Source organism: Diabrotica undecimpunctata, chromosome 4, assembly GCF_040954645.1.
Source record: "Diabrotica undecimpunctata isolate CICGRU chromosome 4, icDiaUnde3, whole genome shotgun sequence".
Lineage (NCBI taxonomy): Eukaryota > Metazoa > Arthropoda > Insecta > Coleoptera > Chrysomelidae > Diabrotica > Diabrotica undecimpunctata.
Window position 1 is genome coordinate 136743244 of NC_092806.1, and position 17882 is coordinate 136761125.

At 32.9% G+C, this 17882-nt stretch overlaps 1 protein-coding gene and 1 long non-coding RNA gene across 2 annotated transcripts in view; both read right to left on the reverse strand.

Annotated features, from left to right (window-relative positions):
- Positions 1 to 4945: 4945 nt before the first annotated feature.
- Positions 4946 to 10288, reverse strand: LOC140440096 (uncharacterized). The gene is made up of 2 exons (XR_011950786.1): positions 8450 to 10288; positions 4946 to 8360 (listed from the first exon to the last, which is right to left on the reverse strand). It is a non-coding gene; the product is annotated as an uncharacterized lncRNA (long non-coding RNA).
- A 1610-nt stretch (positions 10289 to 11898) lies between these two features.
- Positions 11899 to 17882, reverse strand: part of Fbl6 (F-box and leucine-rich repeat protein 6) — a 58329-nt gene continuing 52345 nt past the window's right edge. The window contains exons 10-11 of the mRNA XM_072530370.1: positions 16340 to 16499; positions 11899 to 13850 (exon numbers count right to left, since the gene is read on the reverse strand). Coding sequence (XP_072386471.1) covers positions 13601 to 13850; positions 16340 to 16499 — 410 coding nt within the window. The 3' untranslated portion in view covers positions 11899 to 13600. The remainder of the gene's footprint in view (positions 13851 to 16339; positions 16500 to 17882) is intronic.

The following is a 17882-nucleotide window of genomic DNA, read 5'->3' on the forward strand; positions in this document are numbered from 1 at the left end:
GTATTTGATAAGAGACTAGGTTATTGTCTTGCAAAATAAGGTGGCATATTTGAATCTTTGATTTAGTTTACTTGTTATTTTGTACATTAGAATGCATTGTTTGTTTTTGAATTTCTTTAAATGAATTATTTATTTGCATTAAACTACTTTTAGAATACGTTTTCGTTTTTCGGTGGGAATCGCACACAAAAGCGCAGTTGCCACACTTAACTCAATGTACATTACCTATGTCCAGCTGAAATATTTACGCACTCTATGAAGTTTCGCATTAGTCTACATTACCGCCTATCGTACCACTTTTTCTGTAATCACTACACTTTTCGGTCCCTTACTTTTTTGGCAGTACTATAAATTGTAATATCAACCATTCTCTAGGTATTTTCCAATGTCATATATCTCATTGAAAATGATAGTTAATTCTTTCCTGAAGTTCTCATCGAAGAGTTTGATCATCCGTGACTGAACTCCACTTGGACCACAAGCTTTTTCATCCTTAAGGGATATTGCTGCTTCCACCTCCTCTAAAAGAGTGTCGGCGTATTATGATGTTCGGCATTTGTTGTTCTGCTCTTAGGTCTGAGAACAATTATTTTATGTAATTTTTCCATATTAATTTGATTTGCTCGATATCTAAAATTATTTCTTCTTGGTCATATTTCATTTTTCCTATTGATTTTTTCTTGAATTTTCCTGTTATTTCCGGACCTTCTTGTAAACACCAAATGTGTCTGTCGTGTTTTTATAATTTCTGAGTTTATCTTTGAGTTCTTTGGCACATTAAGAAGATAATAAAATAAGTACACATTTTAAATGTATGATTAGGACAATACCTACTATGTATTTCAAAATGACATACCGATAATCACATATTTTTTATAGCGCCGTGACCTAACGCTGATACTATTGTTACTATAAAGTTAAAGATTCTTAAAAAAAAAGAAACAAGATTAAACGATCGTTAAGCGATATAACGTGATTTTAGAGAAGCGAAATACTTTTATGGTTGGTGGTTTATGCTCTTCATTTCATATTCTTCTTTTAATTTTTGTGGTTTCACTACTCCAAATGAAGTCATAGTTTAATAAGTAATGATCACTTCCACAAGTGGTTCTCTGTATACTAGTACACCTTGTAAAATCATGTAGTCTGAATTACTATTACTTGTCCTAAGTAACTTTGATGTATAAGATGTCTACCATTTCACTGTTATTAGTGACAGTGAACATATCGAAAAGTAAGAAATATTCTTCTTCTTGTAGTTCCTTTTCCTATCTGGCATCATCACAGCTATCCGTACCTTATTGGCGGCTGCTTTGAAAAGATTTACTGAGCTGCAACTATACCACTCTCTTAGGTTTCTCAGCCAGGAAATTCTTCGTCTTCCTATGGATCTTGTACCCTTGATTTTACCTTGCATTATGAGCTTTAATATCTCATATTTCGCATTCTGGTAATGTGGCCTAAATATTTCAGCTTTCTTGTTGTAAGAAATCTACAAACACACAACTCTCCATAATTTTTTTTTGTAATATATATTTCATTCTCTCCATAAAATGTATGCTCCCAATTGTACTTCCCAGCAAGCGCTCTTTACTGGTTCGTATAAAGGGTCCTCGGCAATTATGCGGATCCGACCAGTACAGCTAGAATAGGTGAGATATACATACAACATATGATTCATATATGCTGCATATTCATTTTAAAAATGATTACTTTCGATGTAGCTCTCCGGATACACTAATAAAACAAAGAGGTTATCGAAGCAGCAAATTTACATATTAAGCTACATAAAACCTATATAAATATGTAATATACTTCATAGAGACTTCTATGCTTTTAATGGAAGAAAACTTTCCATTTACCCGGCCAATTTAACTAAAAAAATGAAATAAAATAAAACTGAAACATTTTAGAATAGTGCTCAATATAATTCTCCCATAAAATATATTTTTTATGAATGTACAAGAGGTTCTTAATAATTGAACGACATTATATTTATTAATTATATATATCAGGTATCCCAAAGTAATGAGTTTATATCCTTATAAGTGTTTTTATTGGTATCTAATAATTAAATTGAATAATTATCCACAATTTTGTGAAAAAAAATATGTTTATTGGTGTCCTATTTCTCTTTAACTAACTTTCAGTTAATTTCTCCTTAACTAACTTTAATAAAACTTGTTAGCTTTACCCAAACGTCTAGAAATCTAGCGAAGAGGTAACTGGCCACACCCGATTAGACACTATGAATGGAGGACTGGACGCCAAACTTGTGACGAAAAAATCGACACCATAGTGAGATCGCACGAATTGAGTCACATAAATAATCGTGGATTTCATCTTATTACAAGAAAAAAAAAATGAATGATTACTAAAATCTCGTTTTAGCTGCCAAAACGAAGGTCTTGTGCCTAGAAATCCTCCCATAACACCGGAAGAACACCGAATTAGAAACCGAAAAGATTATGATCAACAAAGGCCTCAGTGATACGGTACTCAGTTTCAAAGTTTATCTCGAGCGTGACATCAAATCTGACCATAATCCAGTGACAGTAAAAGTAAGAGTTGGAATTTGAAGCCTCTAGGATCCACTCTATCAAGTAAGTGGGACTGTGATAAAGAAATTAAAATAAGAGTAAGTATGGCTCAGACAGCTTTTTTTAAATTCAAGAAATACCTCATTCGGTCAGATGTTCCTTTAAATATTAGATTCCGTGTGGTTAGGTGTTATGTGTGGTCAATATTATTTTATGTGCAGAGACATGGTCAACAATAAATAGAATTAAAGCATGCAAAATGTGGATTTTGAGAGGACTACTTAAAATAGGACTACTTAATTGTGGATTAACCGAGTTACCAATGACGAGGAGTGGAGTAGGCCGAGAACTGTTATGTGGCGAAACAGCGCAAGGTTTCTTAATTGGGATAAGTCTAGCGTGGATCAAAGTACCCGCTCGTAAAATTTCTCCTCACGGCAAGATTGAGAGTAGGAGAGATCAGGAAAGAAAATTACATTCCCGGTTTAGAAACATACGAAACTGTTGTGATGTCGAAAATTTTGGATCCTTAGGGAAATCTTAGAATAATTGATTAAGACAGCAAGTGACACGCCTACAAGCTGCTAAGCTGTTAAGCGTATGATACAACTAGACAATACAGATAAAATAAATTGGGATGACGTGGATCATGACAGACACAGCAATACCATGAACATGTTGACACCACAGAATGACTAATTGCACCAGAGGCGAACAATTTAGAAGAGACAATAGAAGATACATGGATAAACTTTAAAAATATCATAACAGAGGCAGGTCAATTTAAAATTAGAATAAAGAAGCAAACTAATAAGAAAAAATCCTAGATCACAATAATAATAAACGTATTGAAAAAAAAAGGAACTCCTTATCAAGGAGTTTCGCAAGAATCCCGATTACATAGAGATGAAAAGATTTAGTTGGTAAATCTTATTTTTTGTTATCAAATTAAAGATGAAAATGTTAATTGTAAATTATTTCTCTTTAGATGTACAATCCTCTCAGGTTCCGACAAGTTTTAGGACCCCTAACCATTACATTTTAATAATAAGCACGCGGCATTATCTACTAGTTCACAGAGCCTAAGTTGATGTTACATGATGATGCCAAATGTCAGATCTCGTGACCGTATATCACAAGTATCGTGTAATCCATACGTTAGGTTACATGGCGATTAAACTGTTAACATTGGTATGATTTAAGAGAGAAACCTGACAAAATAAAGGGAAGGCCAAAAAAATTATGCCCTTACAACGGATTGTACAAGGGGGTGAAAGTTGTTCAAGATTCCATAACTTGCATACAAGTTATCGAATCATAAAATCAACATAATTATTGCAGTAATGGGATCGAGACCGGTTATGATTTTTTTCACGTGATACTTGAAAGAAATGCAGACAAATATCACAGATGTTGCTTTTCTAAGTAAATGACAAAATGTCACGGATGTGGCCCTAATTACTTAACACACTGTTGTGGTTCAGAAGATTATCGATTTTAAAAAATATTTTAATACATTAGAATTTTATACATTTTTTTACATCAGACTCGTTTTGCAGCAATTGATTTTCTTTTCTACATTATACTCTTTCTTATAAGAACAAAAATCAATCTTAAGGATACCTCACACACATACCTATATAATTGGTGTTAACCATTGTTTGTTAAAGGACAGGTACTGTACAATTTTATATTTCCTAAAATTACAAAAAAGAAAATATAACAAATATATATATTTTTCATTTTAAACTAGCTTACTTGTAATAAATTTAATATCAATATAAAATTTATAAAATTAAATAAAGCCTAAGTTACAATAAATACAAATTTTGAAAACAATAAGATGGACGATGTACAAATTGTCCTACTGAAACTGGTGCATATGAAAGTGATACAATCTTAAGCATGTGTCATTGGCAACAGTTTAATTTAGAGCGTTTTGTTTCAGAGAGCTTTGGTAAGTAAAAATTGATATCAAATAAAAGATCTTAGCGCGGAATAAGTTCCAGAAGTATAGTAGTAGAAACTATTGAGTTTCTTATTGAGATATACGTGTATACAAAGTAGTCGTAAACAGAGATAAAAGCAAAGACTCGAAAGATAGCATAGGGAGTATGAATGAGATTCACCGAACCGTGGGGCGCTGTCTCTCAATATTTCGGAAACTGGTAAAGAATTTACGGCAACGGCAACTACAAGTGTTGGCAAGGAAAAGGTAGGTAATATACCAATTATTACAAGATACCAAATAGCAATAAGTTATAGCACCAACGCTTTACAACATATATTTCCGAAAAGATTCTTAGTGCAGGAAAGAAAGATCCAAATTGGTCTTGGCGTACTAAATACTACATTTGCAGATGACAGTGTGATCCAAAGAATATAAATTCTTTAAGCTACAATACTGGTAAAAACTGTCAGAAGTGAAGGAACATGATTAGTTTTGACAGAACGATCCTCTCTAACCTCAATTGGAAAATAGATTGAAAGACTGAAAAAATATACTAGACTTATTTATAATTAACCCACACATAATAGTCACTAACTTCAAGTTGTGTAACAATGAAAGCCTTTAATTAGTGGGTTAATTTAGACGGTTTAGGGGTAATTGGCGGCTTTTAGTCGTCGAGTACCATGCTTTTGAGTGGCGATTATGTTTATTATATCTATAAGTATAGTATTCTTCTTCTTAGGGTACCTGTCTATTCCGAACGTTGGCGATCATTCTGGCTGTGATGACTTTGTTGGTTGCTATACGGAATAGCTGTGTTGAGGTCTTTCTGTACCATGCTCTCAGGTTAGCAAGCCAGGATATTCTTCTTCGTCTTGGGACCCCTTTTCGTTCAATTTTATCTTGCAAAATGGATTAGAGTAGCTCATATCTGCCTTGATTTCTCATTATATGTCATAAGTACTGCAGCTTACGACCCTTCACGGTGTTGACCAAATCCGCGGTTGTGTTCATCATCCTGAAGTTTTGATAGTTTCCGCCTTCCTCCACGTTTCTACTCCGTACAGAAGCACCGAGTACACGTACCATTTAAGGAGCCTTAGTTTTGTTTATAGGGTGAGGTCATGGCTCTTAAACACAGAGCTCAGAGTCAAGAATGTACTTTTTGATTTCCGATGCGACATTTAATCTCTTGATGATTGATTCCAATAAGGTTAGCTATTATTTTTAGGTCTCTTCCGTCAATCCCTGTCCTCTTTAGCACTTCCATCATTTGCTCATGCCTGACTCTAGCGAAAGCCTTTTGTAGTCAAACAAACACCCAAACACATCAAAGCTGACATCTCTACATTTCTGAAACAATACCTGCACGCTAAGTAACGCTTCCCTCTTACCAACGGCGTTCACAAATCCAAATTAATTGGGCGCAACTTGTTCCTTGCATTTCCGGTAAATTCTTTTGTGTATGACTTTTAAAAACAGCTTCAGCAGATGGCTCATTAGGCTTATGGTCCTATAGTCTTCACAAACTTTTGCTCCTGGTTTTTTGGGCAATGGTACGAACTTGAGCCACTCTACTGGTATTTTTCATGCCTTGTATATTTAGTAAATATTTCAGTTATTATTTTTATTTGTTTCATCAAGTTCCTGTGCCTTTCCATCCTTCATTTGTCTGACGGCTGGCCTTATTATTCTCATACTTTCCTTTTATCTTCTTTGGTTTTGGCAAGATTGTCTTCATCATCTGTTATTTTTCCGCTGTTGCGTTTTCGGAACTTTCCAGCTATTTCCATCACCTTTCGATGGACATTGAAGTTATCATATTGACTCTGATATTCCTCTATTTCTTGACATTGTTCTGTTTTTTGTTTCTCTTTTCTTTCTTCTAAGGATGGTATGTATTCTCTTATATTCTTGGAGATTTTCTTTGTTTTTTTCTCTGATCCATAAGTTGAAGTATTTCATCGGTCATCCACGATTCTCGTTTCTGTGTATCTTTCTTCAGGTGTTGTTCTTTTATTTATGTCACTAGTACAGTATAATTTGATTAATAAGGCTTCATTCCTATTTTTATAAATTATAGCTGGTATCCTCCCTGTGTACAGATTTTGATATGCAATGGAATCGTGAAATACAAAAACCGACCCCCCCCCCATGCTAGTGAAAGAACAACAACGGAGCTGAGTTAGCGTTTTCTCAAAGTCCTATCAAAAACGTATTTATCCGATTTTTTTTTCACCAGTTTAATTTTTTTTAAACCAGTTTAAAGTATTGTTTGGGTTATAAATGTTTCGTATCAAATATCGTATCTCCTGTAAATATCTGGAGTAACAATGGCACTAAAATGGATCTGGAACCAAAATATACTAGACCAACAAATCTAGTAAATATTTAAAATAACGAGAGCAACATTATCAACATGTAAATGATTCATATGCGAGATAAATCTAACTAACTGTCTTTGTTTCTTTAAAAAGTAGATTTTTAAATATTGAATCTACAAAACCATGTAAAACGGTTAATATTCTTAACTAAAAAATACTCAGGAGAATGGGCCATATTAGAAAAATTATATTATTAAATTAAAAACCGACAGATCTTGTCACTGTATTGTCTCTTATCAAGGACAGCAGAGTGTATGGCAAGAAGCTAATGGACGAAATGTGCTGTTAAAAATAGAGAAAATTGTTGCATGAGAGGGGTAGACAAAAAGAAAGGGACTGACTATAATGATTACTTTACAATTGAAAATATTCGATTTTGAGACGAGTCAAACTTGATTTAAGATCACAACCTCACCAGATCATAACCAATAAGAGAAGCAGATCAATAGAAGCACATTGAAGCCTCAATAATAAGGATAGCGTGGCTAAACACGTACTAAACACGGAAATGACTAGTTAAAAAACCCAAAATCGAAATTTATAAGAAAAAAATCGAAGACAACCGAACCAAGGTAGAGGCCTACCCTACACACCACTCAAACCAGGAAGCGCAGTGTACTTACTCTCTTTGTCCGAGAAGTGATAATTTAGGCATATTAAAGAAAATATTTTCTGTTTTTTCGGAAGTCGTCTGTCACTGGTATTATAGCTGCCAATTGGCATATCGAAAATCTTTAATTTTAACGCAAAGTATAACATGTCGAAAGTGACTAATGATAATTCATCGAAACGTCTACAAACCATTCCTACCAAAAGGAAAACTGTTCGAAAAGATGAACAACCCGAAAATCTAGATCCTATACTATAAAAATAAGAACAACAAATAAAGACACTGAAACAAGGTGTAAACAATTGAGCTGCCGCTCCCAACCTACACTGTCCAGCATCAGTAATGAAAACCCGAAGAACAAAAGACCCTCAAGAAATAATAAAATTTATTTATATAATAATTTGTGTTTGTTAAGATTATATCACTATTGCTCTATCCAACTATTATAAGGACAATCTGCAACATCCAACAAGGGATTAATTTGTCATTGGGATAATTCTAATTTTGTTGTTGATTCAGCAAATGGATTTCTTTAGTACAAATTTTTTGCTGATCATATAAAAATATGTTTCTTTTGTAGTATTTGAATGCATTTGTACCCTTTTAAAAACGTGACTTTTGGTACAATACGTTTGTTTCCGCATTGCATGAAATAGTTCATAAAGATTGTTTGAGATAAGACATTAAAACCTTGCGGAGTCTTAAACTTGTACTTACAACGATTCAAAAAAACGCCACTCTTTATCCCAATTTCAAAAATTCATTAGTTGAGGCAAAAATGGATTATGAAATTGTTAACCAGGTTCTTCCAGATGTTCAGATATATTTCTTCTAACAATTTCTCAATGCCAGCAGTAGAAATGTTTACTATATACCTTGACAGATGTTTAAAATATATTTAGTAACTTATTGAAATAAAGATTTGGAATAACGAATATTTTCAACAAAAATGTTAACTATATACCTTGATACATATGTTTAGAACATATTTAGTAGCTGCCTCTAAAGAAGCGTTTTGAATAATGAATATTTAGATTATTATTTTATAAGCTTTATTTCCTTTTAGACAATCACGGACCAAATCCAAAAACTTTCAACATATTTTTCGAGCCCCAAATTTATTTCTAGAGATGTCTCTTATGAGCTAATGGAAAAATTAGCGAAAATTATATGTTTTGTTTACATTTTCCCATGATGTATTCAACACTTACTCATAAAATCGATATTTTCATACCATTTTATAAAAAGGCCAGAAGTTCAGAAGTGACAAAATCATCGCTATACAAGTGATTTTTTGCACAAGAGAATTGAATTTTCACAAAGATGGCCCTGGAAAATAGATGAGATTTTTTCACAGTTTTACTTATCTCTCATTTTCTCAATAGGTATAACTGAAAAATAAGTAGTTGAACTTTAGATTGCTATATCCCGGTCTAATATCACAATAGAGTTTGATCTTTATGTCATTCTCTACGCACTAATTCAAAAATAAGGTGCATTTTTCCCTCCATTACTAATTCCTTCGTTATTTTTTCTATTTTCTCTTTTCATATATTTTCTATTTTCGTTGTTATAAACATCTTTACATTAGCCCCTCTACATGTTCTAACCATTTATATCATTTTCATCTTGTCGAATATATTCTCTCCTCCTCGACCATTTTGTTGTTCCTGTTTGGTAATTACTGCCATCAACCAAATGGTGTTGGTTTAAATACTATTTTCATATAACATGTACTTTTACTGTACTACCAGATTTAAAAGACATTGAAAAATTGTTTATAGAAACCACAATACTGAAATTTGGAAGATCAAATAAATATTTTTTTTTCTACAATTGTCGTTATACTTAATCAATGACAAAAAATGTTATCACAGAGCAACCGATTAGTTGTAACTCTAATTTATTAGCTCGTAGTATCGCATTAGAGGAAAATATTTGATATTAGAATTATATTGTTTGATCTGTCTGCTAAATTAAATAATTTAAAATTGACAGAAAGGGTTTCTTTGACATTTGCTTTAAAAAATATTTTTATAACCATTAATTGTCATGCACTACATTGAAAATTGATACGTTTCAGATGACTTAAACTACACTTAAAATGTAACCAATGACGTGCAACGGATCTTGTAGAAAAAAGAGTATATTTATTTGTACGCATGGTCAATATTAGTTACCAGTAAATGAAGTCACTCATTTGTAAATACGTAATTTTTTAATATTCTCGGGTTTTCATCAGTTGAGAGCAAACTGAAAGGCCTACAATCCTTTTATGTCATAAGGAAACCAGCTTCTCAACGGATGAATGTACAAACATATTGTCTTCCATCCGTAAAACTAGCACACTAAACACATATAATACAGGGTGTCCAATTAAGTGGATACAACATGGAAAACTCTTTTATTTTAAGTTTTATGAAAAAAAGTTAATCTTTATAAAAGTTCTGCAGGTTCTAAAATCTAAAATACAATCATCAAATATTAAATTTTTTCAGTCATATACGCGCTTTATCAAAAAATATGAATTGTAGATGTACATACAATTCATATTTTTTGACAAACCGCGTATATGACGGAAAAAATTATTATTTGATGATTGTATTTGAGGTTGAGGATCATTCGGAACTTTTTATAAAGAATAACTATTTTCGCAAAATTAAGTTTCCCATATGGGAAACTTTTTATTTTTAACTTAATGAAAAAAGTTACTTATAAAAATTTCTTAATGATCTAAAATGTAGAATATACTCATCAGATATTAAATTTTTTTAGTCATATACGCGGTTTGTCAAAAAATATGAATTTGATGTATATTTACAATAATTCATATTTTTTGACAAACCGCGTATATGACTCTTCTTTTTATAAAGAATAACTTTTTTTCATAAAACTAAAATTAAAAAATTTCCCATATGGTGCACACTCAATTGGACACACTATATATATATATATATATATATATATATATATATATATATATATATATATATATATATATATATATATATATATATTCAATCAAAAACATAAAAAACCAAAAATAATACACCACACAGGCTGTGTAATTCAACGAATAAGTTATAAAAATCCCATAGAACAGTCACTGTTCCCTAAAAAATTGGTTTTTCCAAATAACAGGTTATAATTGCAAATGAGGACTATATTCAAATGGACTTGTCAAAATATATTTACAAAATATTATTGTATAAAAATAAAAAAAAACGTTCAACAATAAGTTTATAATCAATAAAAAATTAAACATGTTAATATAGTTTGTCATTTCACAAAACTTATTAATATATCTGACTTTTTTGTTAACTGTTTTCTGCATATGACCACATTACTTTTATTTCAGATCATAATTTCCCCATCAATTCCCAATGAATAACGATTTTGACTTGATTCGACGCCAAAAAGTTACACTTTTCAAAGAGAGAGAGAAGTAAATCGAAATAATAAAAAAAAAAAGATACTACGGATATACATACAGTAAATCATTACTCTGATCGATGGATTTAATGTATACGTATATGTTATTAGTTATATGGTATAATATATGTATTGATACTATAACCTTCGAGTATTGGTGATGCGAACATTTTCTGTACTTTTTATTAGCGTCGTCGGGCATATGTCTACTAATCGTGGAACTCTACAATCTGACTGTTACTTTCCATTTATTTTGCTGTGCATTTTATTCCGCAGTAGGCGGTAATTTGTTTTATCATTACAAGTACAAGATATTCATATGTATGGATACTTTATCTACACACATCTGATGTTTTATTTATCTTTATAATGTTAAGAATATTTCGTAGGTTTTGAACATTCCTAGCATACTATGGCAATGCCAAACACGAAATAGACGACATGGTGCGGCAAAAATTCGAATTAAAGAAAGTAGGGAAACAAAACATTTGAAATTTAGTTAAATAGTGTAAATAATATTAGATTAAGTAAGGCATAATAAGGTACCATATTTTTAAAAAGTAAATGCAAACAATACTGTTTTGTACCGCAATGCAGTAATTATCGGTTGGAAGCAATAAGTATGCACTTTTTTCCTCGAGATAAAAATGTACAATGTCGTTGGGCTCGTGAATTAAAAGTTGGGAAATCAATAATAAAAAGTGGTATGATATTGTGTTCACAACATTTTTTATCAACAGATTTTTTTTGGATTACACTGTCCAGCTATACCTGGACAAAGAAGTGACAGATCGAGTAAAAAAAGCAAATAGACTGGCAGGATGCCTTAATAACACTATATGGCACATCAGACGCATTAAAACTGAGATGAAATCAAGAATTTATAAAGGCAGTGTAAGACAATAATGACATATGCCTCAGAAACAAGACCCGACACAGCCACAACACAAAGGCTACTGGAAACAGCATGTAGCAGTCATAACTGCTAACATATAATTGATTAATATAATTTATTATTAAAATCCTAAAACCCCTCAGAATCCCGTTTATGAAACGTTTATGGGCAATAGACGAGACGATGCGCAAGTGTAACAACTACAGGTCAAGAGGCGCTCGGCTAAGGAGTTTTGGCCAACAACTCACACAGAGAGGTGTATTTCTCCAAGCCTTAACCGGCATTTTTTTTTTGTCTGCATGATTTTAATAATAAATTATATTAATTAATTATATGTTAGCAGTTGTGACTGCTACAAGCAGAGATGAGAATACTGCAAAGAATTATAGGAAATACGCTGAGAGATCAAAAGAAAAGTGAAGACATTAGACGAAAATTCAACGTACAAATGCAGTGTCAATGTAAATGAATGGACACTAAATAGAAAAACAGAATGGAATAACCACATAAGCAGAATGGGGGAGACCCATGTCATCAAAATAGCCAGAGATAAGTCACCAATCGGCAGAAGAAGTATCGGAAGACCGCGCAAAAAATGGAGCGACAACCTTCCGTAGAGGTTATAATCCGCCAATGAACAAGCAGAATTGCTTATAAAGAGGAAGAAGATATTTTTAAAGTAAGTTTTCTGAGCATAATTGCAACATTTATTTAATATGTACCTAATATATACAAATTGCTATCACATGTATGCACATTCATCCATGTCCGGCTTTACAAGTGCATTTTGCCACCTACCGATCTAGCAACAGTAGCAAACTGTTGAGGTCCTCAGAAAGATGAGAAAGGAAATGGAAATCATGAATACGATTAAGATAAGAAAGTTACAATATCCCGGCTACGTTATGAGAGGGGTTGCTACAAACCATAATGAAGGGAAAAGTACAGGGAAAACGAAGTATTGGAAGACGCATCTCCTGGCTCAACAATCTGAGAAAGTGGTATAATTACAGTTCCGTCGACTTGTTCAGAGCTGCAATCTCAAAAGTGAAAATAGCTGTGATGATTACCAACCTCCTTAGAGGAGACGGTACCTAAAGAAGAAGAAGAATATCTAGTAACACACCTACAGTTACTTCATGTGAAGCACCATTTAAATTACTGCTTTTTAGACACAAACCCACTAACTTATTATATATGCACACAACAAAACGTGGCCAGCATGTAACAACACCTTGTCTTCTGTTAACGGTCTTATTGTGTCGTCTACATATTTAAAAATATGCACCAGACGACTTTTAATATCTTTATTTTCCATTATTAAACCAACTAAAAATAAATCGGAGGTAATACATACAGAGATTGCTTCACTTAAGACGATATTTCACGTGCTACGGCTATGGCAGTTTGTTTGTTCCTACGTGCTCGATCAGCTGAGCATCTATAGTTCGTTTACATCGCCAATACTCTTTAATGACTTTAATCGTATATTCGAATAATGATTTCCTGCATCCACGTCCTTTTCTATGCCACGAATATGACTTACTAATATTAAAAATCAAGCATCAAATGTTAACTAGCTATCTATGTAAAGCAAGTTAAAAAATATCGTTAATGAAAACAGTTATCTTGTACATAATCAACGGTTATTTAAAAGAAGATATAATAAAGAATCGTATTTGTAAAAATGACAAAGACACATTCACTTTCCCACTTTTCCTCAACTCACGCAATTGACAATAAAAATCAATCCAAAAAGAAACATCCTAAACACGTTCAACAAAGTTTTTATTCATTCCTCGGTGAAACAGTCGTTTGCGCCGGTGACTGGTCAGTTTCCGATTCGATCGCTTCAGTCTTTGGCTTGTCCTGCAAACTCTTGCGTAGTTCGTCCACTTGACTACCGGTGTAAAGACGTTTTATCCCGCGAGGTAGCGCTCGACATGATTGTAAATTTATTGAATACAATCTTGGGCATTTTTCCAATACTGCTTTCACTGGTTCGAGGCTGACGGAGGAGCCGCAAAGATTCAAAAATCTGAAAGCAGATTACGATTTTATTGTAAGTTATGTGACGGCAAAACATAAGTCCATCCAGCATAATATTTCTGGACAGTTATAAGTTCCAAAGATAGATGAAATTAAAAAAAATAGCACCTTATTTAAAAGGTTTTATCTTATCCTTATTATAATATAGGAAATTTGGATATAAAGTCTTTTAAAATATTGGTATTAGAGGAAGTGGATTATCTAAACGGCGATGACTCATGCATGCACAAAGTAGAAATTTACAATTCGAACGTAGGGGAGAGTGAGCCACGTTGCTATAAGCTGTTTATTACCGATTTTTTTTTATTTCAAATTCAAAATGAAGTTATTGAATCTATTTATAATCAAACAAAAATAGCAGTTTCGTAATCAAAAACTACTTTTTTTATTAATTATTTTTAAAAACACTTTTTTTGTCACAACCTGGTTCAAGTAGTGGGGCAGCTTGAGACAAATCCAAAACAACTAAAATTATTTAAAGCATTCGTTATATATTTCAAAATATCAAATGACATATGAGGACCCTAGAAGTAAAGGGGTATAAGTGACATTTTTGTAAATATTGAGAAAGTTTAAACTGTTTGGAGGTAAAGATATCTAAGCGATAAGTCTAACAGCAGCTGCTTTGTAGCGGCAAGTTACTTAGCCTCCAAGCCAACTATGAGTAGGGCTTGGGAGAGAAGAGATAGAAGTGCATTTGTACCCCTGTTCTACTGTTTCAGACTGTTAGTTAAGTTTGTTATCATTTTGGATGGGTCTCAATATTATTTTGATCTTAAAGTCATATTTTAATGTAAACTGCAGCGTTTTACGGTATTATAAACTAGTGTTTTTAAGAAGAGTTCGTTTCTGATCCAGAGGCCAGATAAGTAGAAAAAAATAGGTCTAAAATAGCAAGAAATTTAGGTAAGCTTACATGGATAAAAAACACAATACTCATGTAGTAAAAAAGTTACGAGATCTTGAAAATCATCATTGTAGGAATAAATGTACCAATAATATTTCACAAGAACAAAGACTTTCAATTTTTAAAGAGTATTGGGCACTGAAATCTCCAAACAGCTTTTCTAAATCGATCCATACACACTGAGTGTATAGAAAGAAAACAACTAAGTGCAGTTAGCAACAAAGAGGTGTCATGATTTTATAATTTGGATGGTTTTTCCCACTAGAACTGGCGTGTGCCTTCAGAAAATCTATCAAAACGATTCAAACTTCCTCTAAATTTCAAAAAAATGCATCCACATTATAACGATTAAATGATGTAGCTCTGGATAAGCTGCAACCTTCCGGTTGGCGGATACTGAGTTCGGGATGTCTCTTTCTGAAACCATGAAGCTAGTCAAGTCCAGCAGACTTCATTTCTAAGGCAAATGAATTTTATTATACAGAGTTCGCAAGTCAATTGCCTCACGTCTTTTGTAGAATTTCCACATTTTGCTGCATTGTATTACGTAATTTTTGAGCAATATTTCTTGTTCATCATTTATTACCCTTTGAGTATCGTAGTGGGGTTTATACAATAATACGTTGTTGGGAGTTTATTTAACTTTCTTTACATATTGCGCTAATGTTTGATGTTTAATGTCATTTCTCTCGGTTTCTATTGCGAGGCTAAAGTTATGTGTTAACACATCATCTACAGCACTTTTAATAGCCTCTGTGCTAAACAATCCTTTGTTAGATTTTCTTTTTCAAACGCGAGACGTATGTAACAAATATCATGATTGCAGATTAAGTTACAACATTGTGGGCCACCTTGAGACACTTCCCATGGTGGCCCAAAACATTTTTCTTAAGAAGGACCATAATACATTATAAACAACAGTCCTTAATATTGTAAAACATCGTGCAAACAAAACATACAATCGCGGCAGAAGATAAGAAAAGGTCTCCTTGGTCTATTATATATAATATTTTATAACTCCTTAATGTATTTAGTACAAAAAAACTTTCCTCTTTCGAAAACACACAACAAGTGTAAAAAACTCTCGGGATGTGTGCATGTACTTAAACAACACGAGAAAGACTGACCGTTAACAGCGAATACTCAGAACTGCATGCCATTTCTAGCTCGTAATTTGAAAATTGTTGCGACTGTCTCAAAATTTAATAATTTTGGACTACCCGATACGCAGATAATTTCAAGGTCATAGCCGTTTAGAAAATCCACAACCTCTACCACTCATTACTCTTATACTTTCTTTAAAAACTATTGATAACACCGTTTTTATCGTACTGCCCATAATCTGAAAGTAATGTCATAAACCAGTGGTAAAGAGTTTAAAAATTATTTGAAATACTCTTGTCTCACAATTGCAGTAATTTTAATAAACCAATAATGTGAGTATCTAAGTGTATTCTAACTGACGGCTTCATTAGTTTACACAATTGGCACCGTCTTTTTAAATTTAGAACGTTTAAAGGCGTTCGATTACAATTACATCTTCGCGCAGTTTTAAACATATATGAGCTTACCTTATTTTCGACTCTGATCCCTTTTCGGCTAATGCCAAAACAGCGGCATCCAATGGATTTGTGGCCGTGCTCCAAGCTAAATCAACCTCTACCAGACTGTGAGACCATTTTTGAACAATTAATTCCAAACCAGAATTCTGTAGCCTGGTTATATAACAAGCTGCAAAAATAATTTTTTATAGTGCTGTAACGTTCCAGTTAATCAGTAAATCGTTTATATAATTTAAATATATAAATAGTAATTTATAAGTACTAAGAGTTAGGCAACTCATATTACCGTCTCAAGTACGTGAAAGTCTTGAAGTTGGTAGAATTTGGCCTTGTGATCTGACCAGCTTCTTCGCGTTATATTCACTTCTGATTGATATTTGAAACTAACAATATGGTGGCGGTATCCAATTACTGGTTACAAAAGTTTTAAGAATTTCAAATATTACAGAATATTTGAAATTCATAAGTATACAGAAATTATTGCTAATTCAAGTGCCAAAAGCAAGTTTACTATAAAAGAAGTTCAAACTAGCGAGATTCTTGATTTTAAGCAATGGTGGTCTAAGTATTATAAAAAGACAAGCATGTCCACTGAATCTCAACAAATAAATGTTCCTTGATATCAAAAAAATCATTTTGCAATTTCCACCTTTAACCATTATGTATATAGCTCCGAAACTCCAGGTTATGTAAGGGCATCGGAATATATTAATAGCATTTTTGGTGTTAATCTCTTCCACTTGGCTTTACCGAAACACAACAGCCAATTTAATATCTAATGGCCCAAAATACCAGCAAATCCTGAAGACATGGTGCCAATTTTGGAAAAAAATAGGCCATTTGCAAAGCCTTAAGCTTGTCGCTCACTTATGCACTGCACCGCGAATCGAAGCGCGGAGAAAAAGGTTGTTATGAATTTTCTTCATGTAGTTAAATATACTCGCGCGTATCTGTGCGAAGCAACGCGCTTCACAGCGAAGAGAAGGGACACGGATCGCAACCGTAGAATCCTAGGGCCTAGGCGAAGAAATTCTGTTCGGCGCGCTTCGCATTGCACTAGTGAACGGAGGTCTACGGAAGTCATGCGAAAACTTTTCCGAATTTCGTTTGTCATCGACTACTTTCGACGTGTCTAGCACTGAAAAAAAGTAACCACCTTCACTAATTATGTGCTAATATCGCTAATGTATAGTTGGTTTGTATTTGTATTTTACACCTGTAGGTACTGATCTAAAGTAAAGACAGTATGGATGACGAAACATTTGTTTTGATTGTTCAACATTATAAAGAATGTATGATGTTTCAGAGTTTGAAAATTACAGTTTTACAATGTCTTTAATTTTAAAAATTACATATTTAGTTATTTGCATGTTTCTAATATTCCACGTTTATGTCTATAAAGGGAAATAGTACAATGTTTTAAGAGTGGAGTAAAAGTGATACTTTTTGTGGTTAGATTGCGTACATTTGCAAAATAACGACAAAAAGTCACTATTGCTCCAAATAAAACATACTTACTCCTTATTCTTCGAACATTACAAATTAAGATAAA